This window comes from Aphis gossypii, chromosome 2 (assembly GCF_020184175.1).
Source record: "Aphis gossypii isolate Hap1 chromosome 2, ASM2018417v2, whole genome shotgun sequence".
NCBI classification, from domain to species: domain Eukaryota; kingdom Metazoa; phylum Arthropoda; class Insecta; order Hemiptera; family Aphididae; genus Aphis; species Aphis gossypii.
The window spans coordinates 19,123,224-19,140,445 of record NC_065531.1 but is presented as its reverse complement, the minus strand read 5'-3'; the positions used below and the strand labels follow the sequence as shown (position 1 = coordinate 19,140,445).

General features: G+C 27.3%; 2 protein-coding genes across 9 annotated transcripts; one reads left to right on the top strand and one right to left on the bottom strand.

The window, feature by feature from the left end:
* The first annotated feature begins 3,731 nt into the window (after positions 1-3,731).
* Positions 3,732-8,988, top strand: LOC114131946 (uncharacterized). Of its 4 annotated transcripts, none has more exons than XM_027997301.2 (10): positions 3,732-4,041; positions 4,960-5,286; positions 5,634-5,810; positions 6,666-6,737; positions 6,802-6,971; positions 7,033-7,222; positions 7,290-7,466; positions 7,531-7,695; positions 7,792-7,959; positions 8,290-8,988. In XM_027997301.2, exons 1-10 carry the CDS (start codon positions 3,958-3,960, stop codon positions 8,542-8,544), a joined length of 1,785 nt encoding a protein of 594 aa, XP_027853102.2. In that variant the 5' UTR covers positions 3,732-3,957; the 3' UTR covers positions 8,545-8,988. The 4 variants fall into 4 exon arrangements, with proteins under 4 accessions (XP_027853102.2, XP_027853101.2, XP_027853103.2 ...); XM_027997300.2 differs by having other exon boundaries at positions 3,734-4,041; positions 7,525-7,695; XM_027997303.2 differs by lacking the exon at positions 3,732-4,041 and adding an exon at positions 4,584-4,872 and having other exon boundaries at positions 7,525-7,695.
* A 230-nt stretch (positions 8,989-9,218) lies between these two features.
* LOC114131948 (sideroflexin-2-like) lies at positions 9,219-16,602 on the bottom strand. Of its 5 annotated transcripts, XR_007604266.1 has the most exons (10): positions 16,459-16,600; positions 16,014-16,189; positions 15,322-15,492; positions 13,947-14,157; positions 13,547-13,672; positions 13,395-13,461; positions 10,872-10,974; positions 10,700-10,771; positions 10,429-10,568; positions 9,544-9,591 (listed from the first exon to the last, which is right to left on the bottom strand). XR_007604266.1 is itself a non-coding variant. In XM_050201336.1 (9 exons), the coding sequence occupies exons 2-9, from the start codon at positions 16,160-16,162 to the stop codon at positions 9,371-9,373; spliced, it is 873 nt and encodes a 290-aa protein (XP_050057293.1). In that variant the 5' UTR covers positions 16,163-16,189; positions 16,459-16,602; the 3' UTR covers positions 9,219-9,370. The 5 variants fall into 5 exon arrangements, 4 of the variants coding, with proteins under 4 accessions (XP_050057293.1, XP_050057295.1, XP_050057292.1 ...); XM_050201336.1 differs by lacking the exons at positions 10,429-10,568; positions 10,700-10,771 and adding an exon at positions 9,219-9,479 and having other exon boundaries at positions 13,947-14,046; positions 16,459-16,602; XM_050201335.1 differs by lacking the exons at positions 10,429-10,568; positions 10,700-10,771 and adding an exon at positions 9,222-9,479 and having other exon boundaries at positions 16,459-16,599.
* Between the last annotated feature and the right edge of the window lie 620 nt (positions 16,603-17,222).

The following is a 17,222-nucleotide window of genomic DNA, read 5'->3' as shown; positions in this document are numbered from 1 at the left end:
AAATATATAGTTTTATCAAAATTTAAAAATTATAAACAATTTGTATATATAGTCATAAATTTATATGAATATAATATATACCTACATAATATAATATTAACTAATATTTTTATAAGTAGGTTATATTATTGCTTAAAGAATAAATTATAAAATTAGTAATTAATTTAAATTAATAACCTATCTATTCCTAGATAGACAACAATTTTTTTTTTTTTTAAACAACACATTTCTAAAAATTTTGCCCGCGATGCCAAAGCGTATACCAATTAATTTGGCCCACCGTAAAAAAAGATTGGAGACACCTGACCTAAAGTAATACTAAAAATGATCAAAAATTGCTTAAATAGTTAAATGACCTATGAATTAAAATAATGACATAAAAATGAGTAAATAAACAAAAGTAAGCTAAATATCACATTAATTTATTTTTATTAAATATTCTAAAATCTAATAATTTTTACCATTAAAGTTAAAAATTGCAAGATATTTTGTAATTATAATTGTATAATCTTAATATTCATCTGCATAGATCAGAAGTTTTCAAGCTGGGTGTCGCGGCCCACCTGTGTGTCGCGAGTATCCACTTTAGTGTACCGCATTTTTTCCATAAATTACCGGTTGCATTGAATTGTGATATAAGAAAATAAATTAAAAATTAATTCAAAACAATTTTGTTCATCTAAAAAAAGGTCAGTGTGCCGTGAACATTTTTTGAAGTGTACGGTGTGCCGTGTTTAATAAAAGTTTGAAAACCACTGGTATAGATGAATAATAATAAATTCGCACGTTTCTGATGTACAGTGGCAACTCTTGTTTAACAGAAAAAATGTATGCATCATATTATGTAGTATAGCGTTGACGCCAGTTTACTACTGTATATCAATGGTATTTTTGATTGGTTTAGCACACCAACTATGAAACATTCCTTAGTTTCGCGACTTATACTACTAAACATCCATTGTTGAGTAAAATATGCCTGCTTTATTGTTATGGTATATATACGAAAAGACTAGGTACTACCTACGTCCTACTTCAGCAATTCAATTTGGATGGCGGGGAGATAAAAAACCTGAGTAGCTAGGTTACAAAGTTTTCCCTCGCTCAGGCACGTCTTTAACAACTATAGTAGGTACCATATATAATTATTATGTGTTAAAACAAAAATATGAAAATATTAAAAAAAATAAAAAAAAAATAGCTTTGCATAAATATTACAATTATTTCGAATTTATTTGTTTTAACCGTTTATTTTTAAAAGTATTAGGAGATTTCTACTATCAATCCCACAAAGTATCGACCACAGTTTTTTTTTTTTTTTATTGGAGATTGGAAAATTATTTAAAATATTAAAATTAAAAACAAAATCAAAAAATATTACTGTAAAACAAATTCATTCCGCTCAGAATCTAAAATTTATTTTTTTTTTTACAAATCCGTCTCTCTAAAGCTTAATTAGGTATTTATGAAAGGATTAACTTATTAGTTAACTTTTTAAAAGATACAGTAGATTTCTTTTAAAATAAATAAAATAAAATCAGATTGATGTATATAATTATACATCATCCGATGAGTTTTCAAATGTTTGTTCTGCTTTATTAAGTACACGATTTTTTCTGGTTATTATATTCGAGTATTTAATGTATTACCAATTACCATTGATGTTAGAATAGTCGTCTATTCTTTAATTAACGGTAATAGTTTAGTCAATATAAATAATATATTATAATATAACTTCATAAGTCATTGACAAAGACACAAAGTGAACTGTGAAGTTATTTACTTTATCGTGGTAACAAATTACACTTTAGAGTAATAAGACATCGAGTGTGAGTATGTGATAGGGAGTTATTCATCCTCTACCTATCTTAGTCCGTGACGGTCAGGTAATTAAATTACTATTACTATTGATTATAGAATATTCTGTTCTTTATCAATATCAATAGGTAATTGTATCTTATCTCTGTGCTTCAAAGCATTACTGAAGTAGGTAGTAGGTACATCTTATTATCCTTATTCATTGTTTTCCATAGAACTTATAAAGTATAAACGAGAGCAGTTCTAAGCATTTCATTACTCTAATTTCGGACGTAGGTATATAAATGTTATGAATATATATGAATATATTATAAGGTATTATATAATCTAAAATCCTTCATCGGGCTTCATCCTCAAATTTTTATTTTTTAAAATACCTACAAATAGTAATACTAAAAAATATAGATTTTATCTATTCTTCAAACAATATCTAATACGATGTATATGAAATGTTATATTATATAGGTAACTTTATAATATTTTAAAGTATATTTATATTGTTATTAAATTATATTTTATTATGATTTAAGAATTTTAAAAAAAAATCAGTATAATATGTGTATTATTTGTAAGAAGTACCTAATTAGTAAATTAAAAAATAAAATGAATGTTAAAAAATGCTAGTGAAATATTTTCATTCTTTCAATTGATAAATACTTAACTTAACTTAAAAAGACACAACATTGAACTTTTTGACAGGCGTCAGGCGAATACTAAAAAATTCGGTACGGGCACTTGTTATCCGTCACCCGTGTAGTAGAATCGCCACTGATTGCATAAAAATGAATAAATTATATGCTTATACAGTTATGCTTATAATAATCCTATGATATAGTACATAAATACAGACATACAGTTTTTACTATCATAAAGACAAACGATTTTAACTACATAGTAAATATTTCAGCAAAATAATAATAAAATGTTATTATTTTTAATTTTTAATATTATCTTTATAAAAAGTATCAGAACAGGAACTTGACCTTTCAGCAATATTACCTTAGTTTAAAATTGTTTATAATTTATAATTAATGAGGGTACAACTCAATAACTCTAAAATGTGAATAAGCTACACTGTATTTTTTGTTTCTGATTTAGGCGATTAAGATCAATATTTTAATCATTTACTAGACTTTAAAGTTCATTTAAACCGAGTATAATTCACATTCCTTTTTCTATAGGTATTTCTATAATATCGCATTACTCGTAATGACTTTATGATTTTCTGAACCAGGTCTAGGAGATGCTTATGGTTATAACTTATAAATATTGATGCACTTATCGCTAAAAAATTAATATTGGTAACATTACACAATACAACAGAAATAATTGTTAATAATAGTTGTTTTTTTTTTTATAATTTATACCTACATCTTCATATTACAATAAAGTATAATAATACATAATTGATAATAATAATATAATAATATATAATCATACACCGATACGGCGATACACCAATACATAAATAAACTAAACACTCGTATAGAATGTTTGAGTTGTGAACTGAATATTTAAAATGAATGAAGAAGTATAATAATTGTTAATGATAAATATTAATAATTAATTTTCTTGTGAAAAATCGATGAAATTATTAAAAAATTAATAACGAATAATAATGTTTTCAAAATAACTGATAAAATAAAATTAAAAAAAAATATGTTACAGAAAACACAATTATATTATTGTAAGGGATAATAAATTGGCGCTAGATTACTGTTTAATGTTTATCATTCAAAATATTAAGGAGTCGAATTCGAATGGTAGATAATGATTGTACAAATCAAAATTCACGTACGTATCAACAAACTGATTATTTTCATTTCGATTGCTCTGTATGGCTATTTTTAAAATTTATTGGTATAAAAAAAAAAAAAAAAAAAACGGTCATCATAACCTAAAGAATCCGAACAAAAGTGTCGACAGGCAAGGGGCCGTTCCACAAGACGCACTCTTGCCGCAGTACCGCCGTGTGTCGCACGCGTTACACAGTACACACTCAAACAACGGTCCGCGAAAAGTGTTTTTGTTTGAAATTTTTTTCTTTCAACCGTCACCACGTGCGACAGAAAAGCCGCGGACAGGACGTTACAGAGTAATTATTACACCGAGACAATTAACGTCACCGTACGACTCGCGATAATGACGGACGCGATAATGGAGTTGACATCGTACCGGACGCTGGTGAAGCGTGCTCTGAGCCTCGGCCTGCCCGGCAATCTAAAGGTCAGTTGCAGGTGGTTTTACTGTGTTGTAGTTACACATATTTTTGTAATGACAACAATAGTAATAATAATAATAATAATAATTGTTATCGTCGAAAAACAAGACGCGACGATTTAGCGAAACGTCGTCGGTGTTTTACTCGCTATCGCGTAAAATACTTAAATCAGTTGAATCGTAGGCCTATAATATGTTTATATATATTATACACACCGCATGATGTCGTAATATCAATGATTAACGATATTATATACAATATACTACTAAAGTATATACTTTATACCCGTGTCACGGGTATGTATAGGTATACGGCTGCTGCTGTACCCTGTCCGTGTTGTATGTGGGTCGTTGGCGATACGACGGCCGCGCGATGTTTTTCCCGGGTTTCCCGTCGCCGTTCCGTGTATTTTTAGAACGCGGTCGTGTCGTCGAAAACCGGTTTCGCGGTCGGACTGCGCGCTCGATAACTATTGGTAAACCGGGCCAATGGTTGCCGCGATAAAGGGACTTTGCCGCCGGCGACGACGGCCGACAATCGGACTTCGGCAGTTCGGCATTCGGTCGTCCGGAGCTTGATCGGCGTTCGCATCTCGGCGGCTCGGCGATCTGTGTGTTTCTGTGTGTGTGTGTGTGTGTTTGTTTGTTTTCTGCCGTTCCGTCAATTATTGTCCCGTGGTCCACAAACGACTTTTTTTCCGGTCGACCACCGATCAGCGTGCTTGCCTACCAGTGCCATTCACCTCACCGTCGTCTGCTGGACGATTTCGATTTAAAATTTTGAATATTATTGTCATTGTCCTGTGTTGTGTCTTATACCAAACGGTTTTTTGGATGGTTCGTTCCCACATCATTTTGATTTTTCGTATTGTTTGTCTACTGTCCAAGTGTTTTAATTAACATACCTACGTCAATATTTTACAGAAAGACGAGTATGTTGAATTATTGAGTTTACACCAAATGGGATTTGACTACGAGTCTAAACGTTTGGCACATATAATGAAAACGAAAAGACAGACCTCGAGACAGACCATGAAAAGAAACAATACCAAGAAGTTGGTAAAAAAGCGGTCAGTTGGTAGACCTCGAAAATCAAAAATCAAATATGAAGAGTTGTCTTCTGAAGAAACATCATTAGAGAGTATAAAAATGCTTAATCAAGTAGCTACTAGTATATCAGTTGAAAAAGCTCAAAGTCGTTCAACTGTTAGACCACCAAAGAATAATTCTCGAGCTAATTCCGAAGTTCATGTATGTATTATGTTAAATTCTTAAATATAATTATTTGTAAAAGTAGTAAACATAGGGTGGGTTACTGACACCTCTTGAAATATTGATGAGTATTTTTGTTCCTCTCTTCACTTTTCTTCATTTTTACCTACAAATAACAATTGGAACTTAGAAAGGATTTATAATTGCAGCTGTGTCACTTATATTTAATTATTTTTATTTTATGTATAATATACCTACTTATTTTAGTTATTTTTTACCTGTTATCTTTTGATTCCTTTAAACCAATATTTTTTAAAATTTATTAGTTAATTTATTTGAAGGTATGAAAAAAACTTTCTATAGTTAATTTTTTTTTGTAAATTTAGGTATCCTCTTCCAGCTGTATGGAAAACATTGTCTATCAACCTCCAATTGCAAAGACTACAAGTGCACTTCTGAGAAATATGTTGCTTTCAACTGATAGAACTAGGTTTAATAGATCTACGACGAATAATTGTCTTACTATCTCAAACAATAACAATACATATTGTAACTATTATCAGGTACCATTCTTTTTTTTTTACTATTTGAATTTCCTAATTTTTTTAATACTAACAAATAATATTTAATACTTCAGTTACAAAGTAAGTAAGTTAGTAAAGTACTTATTTACTATGACTTATAACTGATTTCTATTGTAAGACTATAAGACGCAGACATATTTGAGATCTCTTTAGTCATATCAGAAACAATGGTATAAGTCAGAGTATAAGTAGTACTCCCGTGCCTAAAATAATATTAATTGTAAAATTAATCCTAGTATAGTAGAAACCGTTTATAATGACATTCTGATTCAAGGGACCAAAGAAAATAGATCATAATAACCGTTCGTCATCATAACCAATAATAGGAGTCTATATAACTCCATATAGGACTTTTACTGGAGCTTTCAATCTAAGGTCATTACAACCGGTGTCATTATTAACAGTTTCTACTGCATTTAATTTTCACTAATAATTAATTTTCTTAGTTTATTTTAACATTTCTATAAATACATTATTCTGTAATATAACTGTCTGTGTATATTTATTTGATTTTGCTAATTATCAACATTTGAATGGAATTTACCATCAGTCATTGTTTTATTAAATATAATTATTTCTGTAATCATTACTGTTATCATGCTACTATGTCCACAACATAGCTGTTGGTCCATTGAAGGTGTTTGATGAGAACACTGTTTAGGTATGTTTTATAATAGGTATGCCCATGCTTAGGTTTCTGTTCTGTTTTCATAACATAAAATAGAAGATGTGGCTCTAAAATACAATTAACAAATTTATTTCATTAATCAACTGTAAATGTAATCATTAATAAATTATTATCTTATTAATAAACTAAAATAAAATATGTTTTAGTTGGATAAATCAAAACCCTTAAATCTAGAAGTTTCACATAGAACTTCATCATTAGCTGAAAATTTGTGCCGAGTAATTTGTGTTTGTTAGAGAATTTATTGATATTTTTATTGATAATATTGTTTTTACTTTTTAGAGTAAATGGAAAAACAGCAATAAAAAATTGAACATACCTATAAAAGAAATTAAATCATCTGTATCTGGAAATAGTTACCTACCTAACCTTCAAGCTTTTCCTGATATTCCACAATTGGCTGATGTCGATATTAATGCGAGTTTTGAGCTAGATAATTCTAACTATAGCACGTAAAATTAAATGAATATTTTGCATAATTATTCACAATTTTATATAATTTATCTTTTATAGACATGATCAAACTGATACAGAAACAGTGCTATGTGTTGATGACTCTGATACTTTGAGTAATGAGTCTGCAGAAAACATAGAACAAGAACAGCAAGAGTTTGATCAACGTTGGGCTATGTCAGTTCGTATGGAAAATGGAGAATTGTCAACACCACTTGTTAATTGTGAAACATTTAATTCACTAGATGATGTAAATTATTTCCACAAATGCTAATATCCCCATTAGATCAAGAAATTTTAATTTAGTATATTTTTAGGTTTCTTTGTTGGGGCCACAAGATACAGCATTAGTACAAAATGATGTTATACAAAATTACATTGAAACAAATGATGTCCAGTTTATGCAACTACCAGATTCCAGTTGTGAAGTGATTAGAACTTTGCAGTACTATGAGTCAAGATTATTAACAAGTCCTTGGTCTATTCCAGAACATGTAACTCACAAATATATTTTAAATTTTTCTATACTTACTAAAGCAAATTATTATTTAGTTACAGAATCATAATGAGTCTATTTTAAACCAACAATCAGGGCATAATGAACAATTAAATACAACGGCATCAAATCATACTTTAGCGGAATTTGCAAACATGCTTCCTTGTCCAATTGCTGGTTGCTTATGGTATTCACATTCTGCAACTTTATATGTTCATTTATTTACAGTGAGAAATTTTTATTTTTTATTAATTTAATTATATGATTTTTACTTAAACATTACTTAAAAAAAAATATATTTATATCAATTGCTTTATTATTAGTGTCACCAAGAAATGATATACTACGGAAATTCAATTGCACATGTGTTCAGGTGTCAAGATATTCAAAATTTTTGTTTTTTTACCCATTTACAATTCGTACAAAATACTATTTATATAATCACAGTTGCTTTTGATGGCTACAGTCACACATTTGTTGCCACCATTCAGGTAATTTTTTACAACGCATAATTCTCTGTATATTTTGTATTATTTTAGAGTAAGCTTAGGAAGCAATGAGTATGGCTAACCATACAGGTTCTACATTTTTGTTAATGTCACTTTTATATAAAAAAAACTGCCCAACTTAAATTTTGCTAAACATGGTAAAACAATTTTTCCCATGGCTTAATTGTTAAAAACATAACTGATGACATAAACAATTTAATCACTGTAATATGTGGTCTAACTGAACTGGACAAAAATTGTTCAATGCTCAAAGTTAATCCTATGTGACAGAATATAGGTAACAATTGTCATAATAATTTTATTTGTTTTCAGCATGTTTCGTCATATGGTGACAATACAAGTGCTTCGCAAACTACAGCTATACTGACCGCTAGTTCTCTATGTAACGATACTGATCAACATTCGTGGAGTGGTCCAGTACAGCCTTACAGTGTTCCATTAGATGTACTTCATGCTGATGGTAGATGTTTATTTATTGACCCTACCAATTCTGAACAAATGATAATTAATGTTAATTTAACAGTGCCATTGGTTTATTCAAATGATTCAATGTTTGCCTGTTTATGATTATTATATTTGTATTATTTATCATACTCTATAGTATTTATATAGTATCCAGAGCTCTAAGTTTTTATGTTTTACAAAACATTTTTGTTACATGTTTATGTTTAATTGTTTTACCTTGTTGTTAATTTATAATTATTTAACTTTTTTTGTTGATAAGGTACAAACTGTTTAATATATAAATTATTATTATTAAATGGTTAGTATGAGAAATATTACCTTTATATAGAACAGCATATGATACTATTGTGTCTCTTATACAAATGCTTAATTATTTTACTTTTTATTACAGTTAATTACATTATTTATGTTATAATTTTCTCTTTACCATTTAAACATTAAGTTCAAAATTAAAAATTAAACACCAATAATTATTATGTTTATTAATATAAGTAATTGAGTTTGATATCCATTTATAGTTTTTTCCCCAATACTTTGAAGTATGATTAAATAATTATTTATTTAGAAGTTCATAATTGATAATTTTGTTTATTTGTATTGTTGGCATCTTTCTTATTACAAATTTAATTTTTACATATGTGTAAATAATTCTTATATTTAAATTACCTCACCTGAGGTATTGTAACTAAAAGATTCCAAATATGTTAAATTTAAATTTGGCTAACATTGGTTTCAAATGTATCTTATGTTTTATTAAATATTGTATATTATTTAAAACTTAATAATTATGTTAGACATGTATTTATTTTTCAGTAATAAAATATTTTTTTGTAATTATATATTCAGTTATGTAAAACTAATTATTTCTATGTTCTATGTGCATTTATTTATCATTATATAATCTTCATGATTAATTTTTAGCCAAAGACTAAAGTCCTTTATTGAAGTATAATGTATCTGTATGTTCAGTAGATTTTTCTGTAACTTGATTGTAAGCTTCTTTATCAAATCGCTTTAATGTACACAATTGAATAGAACTAGAAAGTGAAAATACTTGGTATTTCATGGCTAAAGTCAATGAACTAAAAACAATTAACTCACCTAAATTGTGGAAATATAGCACATGCCGTTGGCAGCATACCAATGAGTCTGTAAATAAACTTAGTTAAAATGTTTTACTAACATATTGACATGATTTGCAATGAAATTAATGAGTATTCAAAGTATAATAATAAATAATCATTGTAATAATATGTATTTTTAGTTAATTAGAAGTGAGGTAGCTACAGTTGTGATAGAGATTGTAAACTGTATTTGATGTTCATATTCAGTTTTCCGTTAAAAAAAATTGTAATACCTCTAGCTCATATTCAAGGACCAAATTTACTCAAAAAAATTCTATCCGAATTTGGTATTCAAAACACCTGTTGCCATTTTAAGAAACGCAAGATGTATAATTGCGCATACGCACATGGAAAGATCTAAAAATGTAAAAATCATCAAGAAATGTGTATTTAAGCATTCCCTATCTCCTCCCGAAAACCGCATATCAATTCGATGTCACTGAACAGAATAGTTTAGTGTTTACCTTTAAGATTTAAAAGGAATCACTGTATACCTTTACATTTTTATAACTTCAATAAATAAAAATAATTAATAACTTATGAATAAAAAAAAAGTTTAAATAATACACAAATTTATAATTAATTAGTATATCAATATATTATTTGTGTGTTATATATTATTGGCTATCACCAATCAGTAAATATACCTTTATAGATTGAAGAGGGATCGCATAGGACGTGATTACTGAATAGCCCGGTTCAAATAAAACAAAATCAAAATGTATGACAATATGACATTGACATATTATATTATGTGTGCTATAATTAATTATAATAATCCTTTAAAACAAGTGCCAATCGGTCCATAATGATAATAATTTCATTATTACAATATAATATCTACTTTTAAAAATGTATTTACCTTTCGTCACTGAATTAGCAAAGCTGCACAAAAAGCGATTCAATAACAAGCTAACTCGCCATCCCAACCCTCCTATCGTACAACTATCATATGCAACTACTCCATAAAAACTAAAAAAGCAGTGGTCGTGACCTGCTTAACTAAAATTAAAAAAAAAAATTTATCACCTTAGCTATGATCTTTATTACTTTAAATTATTATGTGTTTATTGTACTACTACTTTTAATATTATTAGAATCGCTATCTTAAATTTACATTCACGTTTAAGTACCTCCGATCGAAGTCTCTTCTTCTTGTCTATTCTGTCTATTTTTTTTCTCTTATATCACTAAGACTTATTATTCTAATTGTAACAAATAGCCGTAATATAGAATTTTTTTAAAAAAAGAAATATTATTACATATATATGTATATATATTATATATTTTATGTAGCGTACTTACATAATTCCAAATCCAATTGATTTAAAAGGAAAATGTGCCCATTTATTTTTTCTAAACCAGCAGCTTTTATTATCCAAAACGTTTTCTAAGTAATGAATTAAAACTAAAAATAACAATAATTATATTTTTACAGATTACAAGAATTTATTAAAATTTTGAGTATATTTAATAATACAAATAATGCAATACACATATATTAATTATTAGAAATGTATATTGACGTATCATCGTGCGTTATCATCAATTTATTCTTATTCATTTCTTATTAGGTAGTACAAGTATTAAAATAAGTAATAATTTACCTATAAGGGCATAAGGCTTATGTTAAATGTATAATATATACCGGTACTCAGGTATTATACTTATAAAGGTATTATAATTTTATTAAATATTTTAATTATAATATTGGTATTGTATAATATGATATCATATAATATTATGCCAATAGGTGAGACACGATTAAGCTCTAGTAATTAGCACAGTTGAGCCTGTTTTATTTTTATATCTAAAAAAACACACCACGATTGTACTCGAGCCTTTAATATATAGATACCTATTGCCCTTCTATCAATTTGCCAATACACTACTTTGGAATACAGTGGAACTTGGTTAATTTGAAGTAAAAGTTAAAAGTCTGAGTTTCGGTTAAAATTTTTCTATTTTTCTTAATTTTTTTTTTTTTGTCTTTTAGATTCTTTAAGAGGATCCATCAAAAGTATCAAAAGTAAAATATTACCTGCAGTTTTAAAAATAATCTGAAGAAAAAACAAGAAAAAACTGCAGAAACGGGAATATCGTTATTAACGGTGGGTTAAAATTTGTACTTTTCAAATTTAATATAATATATGTCTAAGCGTAAAGCGTTCATTATAATGACACTTATACCTAGTTATTGACGAGGTACACAAAATTCCAATCTAAATGATTGGTGAAATTTTCAAGTATCTACGACTTATACTTTTTGAATAATAACAAATATTTAAAAATTTAAAATTGTTTGAGGATAAATCGTTATCGTTACGCTATTTCGTAATAAATTAAAATTCAAACGCACTAAAAATTCTTTCTATGATGATGCTTCGAGTTTTCTCTAAAGCTACTTGAAGGAAAACTTATGGAAAACTTAGTGTTGTATTTTTAATCCTTAGATATAAACACAAAAAATTTATGATTTTTCAACTTCAAAATTACTTGAAAATTTTCCTGATTTTTATATATATCGTAAACATTTGAACTATAAACGCTTATATACTCGTAAAAAAACTGTGACAAACGATTTTTGATTTTTTTTTAACTTCAATAAGAACAACTCATCATAAGGAATGTTGTATTTCATTTTCTAGTATTTTTGGAGATCCGTAATTTTTTATCGACACTTCAAAAAAAAAAAAAAAATCAGAAAAATCGAAAATTTCTGTGGTCTATAAATAACTCAAAAAAAATCAAAATATTTTGAAAATTTAGCTACCTATGTAATAATAACAGTAACATAAACATGTGATGAAAATTTCAAGTATTTACAGTGATTAGTTTTTGAATTACAACCATAGGTTAAACAATAGATTAAAATAGTCAAAAACTGCAGGTTTTGCATAAAAATTCCTGTTTACCCGTCACTTTTTTTTTTTGTTTTTCTCGATTTTTTTGAAAACTGTTGGAAAATGTCTTCCTTTTGACCTCTACAATGCACCAAGGATATTCACTTTTCCATCGGAAACCACCCACAAAGTTTGAAATTGAAGCATTATTTCGACTATAGTTATGTTGTACACAGACACAAAAAAAAAACACACACATCATTGTAAAATCATTTCGTTCAGAATCTAAAAGTATAAAAGGCACGAGAAAGTAGTCTGCAATTGTATTTTAATTTAAGTCTTAAAAAATGAATGATACAAGATGTACCTAGATAGAGGCTTTTTATGAAATATGGATGTTGTGATGGTTAAGGTTTATATGCATAAGTTAGGATACCAAGTAACACAACTATGTAGTTGGGTGCAATCGACGATCACATATTTAATTGATTTTGAGCATGTTTGGTAGGTCGGAAAGCGGAATTTATCTAATAGGCGGTTTTGTGTTATATTTGGTGAATTTGCAAAAAGATTAACTACTTCGTTGTCTAAAATTTTAGCATGGCCTGGAACCCATAAAATCTAAATTTTAAAATCACGCAAATATAAATAAAAGAGTTTAGAGTGATGCTTTTATATTAAGGACAAGATGAGAAGTGGCTTCAAAGATAAAGTTAATAGCACTAAGAGATGATTGAGAATCCACGATGATTAAATATTTTTAGATTCTGAACGAAGTGATGAATGTATTGATTTTAAAAATTACAATGATGTGTGTGTGTGTAGTTTTTTTTGTGTCTGTGTTCAGCTGTTTGGCATAAATACTATAAGTTAAGGATGTACATGATATTTTTTTTATTTTATGAACTGCATTAAAATAATTTAAGTCATGCATAATGTACTAATTACTTATATTATTTAATATTTAACAATTATTCTTACATACCTACACCTGGAGCGAGCATTACAATTCTAGTAACTATGGTTTCTCCTATACCTTTTAATCCAGCAAACTGTAAACAAATAACAAAAATATTGTTACAATAATTTGAATGATTATATTTATACAAATTTTGACTCAAAACGTGAAATACTAACTTTTGAATACCCAACTTTTTCTTTATTGCAGTCGTATATTCTCACACCCTCTATGATTTCTTGATGTCTCATTATTGGGACATTTATAAAACTGCCACCCGCAAATGTTATCAGTGGAACGAACCGCTAATGATAATTAAAAAATAAATTAATATGAATCTACTAAATATTATTTTAACTTTGAATTAATAAATCTATTTAATCAAGTCTTTAGTATTATTATTACATTTGTAGGGAAGTTAAATATTTAAAGTATTATTAAACAGTATAATCCTGCATTAATTATCACGTTGATATCTATATATATAATGTAATGTATATTTGAAGAAAAATGAAGATAAAAAAGAAAAGGTTTAATGAAATAACGAGTAAATATTATTGGATTAATTGAAATAATTACATAAAGTATTGGATGACATATCTTGCTAAGGAGAAATCTTTCAATGTGAAATGCAGCAAGAGTCGATGTTACTGTGGCAGCCAAGACAGATATTCCGTATCTAAATTGAGTAGTTGGAATGAATTTGGTATCTCCGTTACGGTTGGTAAAATTTACTAATGAATCATATGATTGATTAAGACCATGCCAAACATAGCTGGAAGAATTCTTTCTAAAATATTGTAATAAATTTAATGAAGCTATATAAATATACCTATTCTTTGACTATTATAATGTACTTATACATAATTTAGTGACATAAATAATTCTAGGCCGTATATTATCTATTATCAATTATTATATTAACATAAATACTAAATATATTATTGTTGGTGAATTATAATTAGGTATAGGTATTTATTTTTAGTAGGTATCATGGATAGTAAGTTACTACTGCATAGTACCTAATATTAAATATATATATATCATAATTTATTCACAATACGTAATATACATACGAGTATATATGTTACATAAAGATTATAACATTTATAACCTGTAAGCGTATGCATATTGTATATGATACCTACCTATTTGATTAATAATTATACATAGTTTTACGTTTTGAATTTTTGATATAATATATTATAATAATTATTTACTGATATATAAACATAAACTTATATTTAATTTATAAAATATTAGAAATTATAGAAATAATGTTATTAATTACCTATGTAGATTGTAGGTAAATAGGTACTAAATATACATATACATATAAAAAGACACAATTCAGTGGATGATGATTTTTTTTTTGTGAAGGGGTATTTTTCAGAGTATTTTTTGAGGGAAAGTACTTACTTACTATATTATTTTTGCTCTTTAAAGTATAAAGTTTATGCGAAAACGAATTAACACGATAGTTTAAGTAGCCAATGTAATATATTATATCTCATATCTGTATAATTGTATAAATAATGCAATTTAAACAAAATGAAATAATATTCATTTATAAATGTCAAATATGAAAATTGAGAGTTGTACTTTTTAGTTTTACTTTGACCAAGACGAAAAATTATTTTTATTAAAATCAAATTTTAAAATTTCATAGTTAAATTAACACAACACACAACATTTTGGTACATAATTAGCTTAGCAAAGTTTTAATAATATTTCTTACTTAAAATATATAATCAATTATATTTGATCTATGATTGTGATTAGTTTTTATAAATTAAATGTCGTGCTTATTTTTTTTCTATAAAGGAAAAACATAAAAATTATTTAACCTTCGTAATATTTCTTATACACTAGTACTCCGAATATTTTAAATACTCAAAAATTGTAAATTTTTTAATAAGATTATAAGGTAATAAAGTATGTCTATAATAGTTACGTTAGTTGAGTTAGTAAAACAGCAACTAAGAACGCTTTTCCGATTGGCATAAATGACAATCGTCCAAAAATGTTTTGTACTTCATTCGTGTGTGGGTGAATTGCATTTTCGTAGATTTGATGTTCGTATAACAGTCTTGTATCAGTCATATCATTTGAAATTGACCCATTTCTATTATTATAATCATTGGCAGTGGTTAATATTACAAGAATTATAATAGCATTATAGAGTAATAGAATTAGGACAAGATGAGTTGATTAAATAATTAATAAATATCACAAATTCACAAAGTATAATAGGTACCTATATACAATACATCATAGTCATATAATGAATAAACAATTTATTTTCAATAAATAATATAGATTTTGTCGTTTTAATCTACCTATTATTATTAGGTATAATACCACAATATATTTATGTTGTTTTTTTTGAATGTTGATGATGAATGATTAATTTATAACAATGAGAAAAAATGTAGAGATACCTATCTCAATAACTAGGTAGATAGGTATATAGTATATTTCCAATTTCCATATCGGTTTATTGGCAGTTGTCTATTACCTGTCTATATTTTTAGTATGCTAGCGATAACTACTTTATAATCTAAAGATTCTGATTTAATATGACTATTATGCATTATTTAAATGTATAAATTGATTTATTTTTTGAAAAAAATTATGTGTACATACAAATAAGAGAAGCGTATTAATTTGGCTTCTTCAATCATAGAAGAAGTGACGAAATTCAATTTTGGATTTGTAATCCAAGAATAATACATCCATCGCCCAAAATAGGTATCTAAGTTCCACGGACATGATACTGTTTTTACTGTTTCCATTATACGGTATTGTAAAAAAAAAAATGTCTGTACAGAAAAAGAGAAATATTAAAATACTACTAATTATATAAAAATACTATTTTAAATAAGAAGAATTCTATAATAGAGATCTATTGTAGAGAATAGAGAGATATAGGTATATAGAAAATGTTCAATGGATTGTGAATGTGTGAAGAGACAGTCAGCCATAGCCACTAGATCCGACTTTAATTTAAAATAAGCAGAAAGCCTGATATACTATATTATTATCCGTCAAATTCACAACATTAAGTGGTGCTAAACATTATCTTACTTACATATTATACGGTAGTCGTTTTGGAGAATCTAACTTTAATAATAACTACCTAGTACCTATATAATTATTTCTAAATGCAACTGTTGAGAAAAATCGTAAAAAAAATATTTAATCATAGATTGGTAAATGCTAAAACATGATCATCAAACATTCAAACACCATAGATCATAGTAATTGTATGTAAAAGTTTCGATTGTCAATAGTTGTATTCACTTGTACAAATCCATAGATTAATATTTTCTAATCGTTTAGGTGAAATGCCGCGGGAGGGGAGGGGCACAATTTTTTCCTAACTCATAAATCCACCCCTCCACCACAATATCGGCCATTGCTATGAATAAAAAATAGTTGATCATATTCTCCAGACAGCCTGACACACTGATTTTTTTAGTAGCCATCACCGCCCACTGCACAGAAAGAAACTGTAAGTACGCCACTGCATATAATTTAATTTAATAATGTTAATTTAATAAATCAATCAATTATCATATCTAATATATTATAATTATATAACTAATATTTTGTTAAACAATAGATATGTCTGATCAGTAAAGTAGATAGTTTGAAAATCGAGTTACCCGAGTTAGCCCATGGTTTTTTTACAATTGGGTATCAACATTTTAATTATATTGGTTATTTGTTTTTTAGATAAATAGTTGTACTGTAAGGTACTAAGCCACTAAAGGTGTACTTTTCCTCAAGCCTATATAGTTAATATTTACTATTTAAAATTTTAAAATCATGGCTATTTAGTATTTTTAAAGC

Excerpts from the sequence above, each read along its gene's own strand:
- LOC114131946 (XM_027997300.2), top strand. The coding sequence starts at position 3,958 with ATGACGGACGCGATAATGGAGTTGACATCGTACCGGACGCTGGTGAAG. Across the intron at positions 7,467-7,524 it reads CTTGGTCTATTCCAGAACAT|TTACAGAATCATAATGAGTC; the intron begins GTAACTCACAAA and ends ATTATTATTTAG. Across the intron at positions 7,960-8,289 it reads CATTTGTTGCCACCATTCAG|CATGTTTCGTCATATGGTGA; the intron begins GTAATTTTTTAC and ends ATTTGTTTTCAG.
- LOC114131948 (XM_050201335.1), bottom strand. The coding sequence starts at position 16,162 with ATGGAAACAGTAAAAACAGTATCATGTCCGTGGAACTTAGATACCTAT. Across the intron at positions 13,673-13,946 it reads TATGTCATCCAATACTTTAT|CGGTTCGTTCCACTGATAAC; the intron begins GTAATTATTTCA and ends AATTATCATTAG. Across the intron at positions 13,462-13,546 it reads AAAAAGTTGGGTATTCAAAA|TTTGCTGGATTAAAAGGTAT; the intron begins GTTAGTATTTCA and ends ATTTGTTTACAG.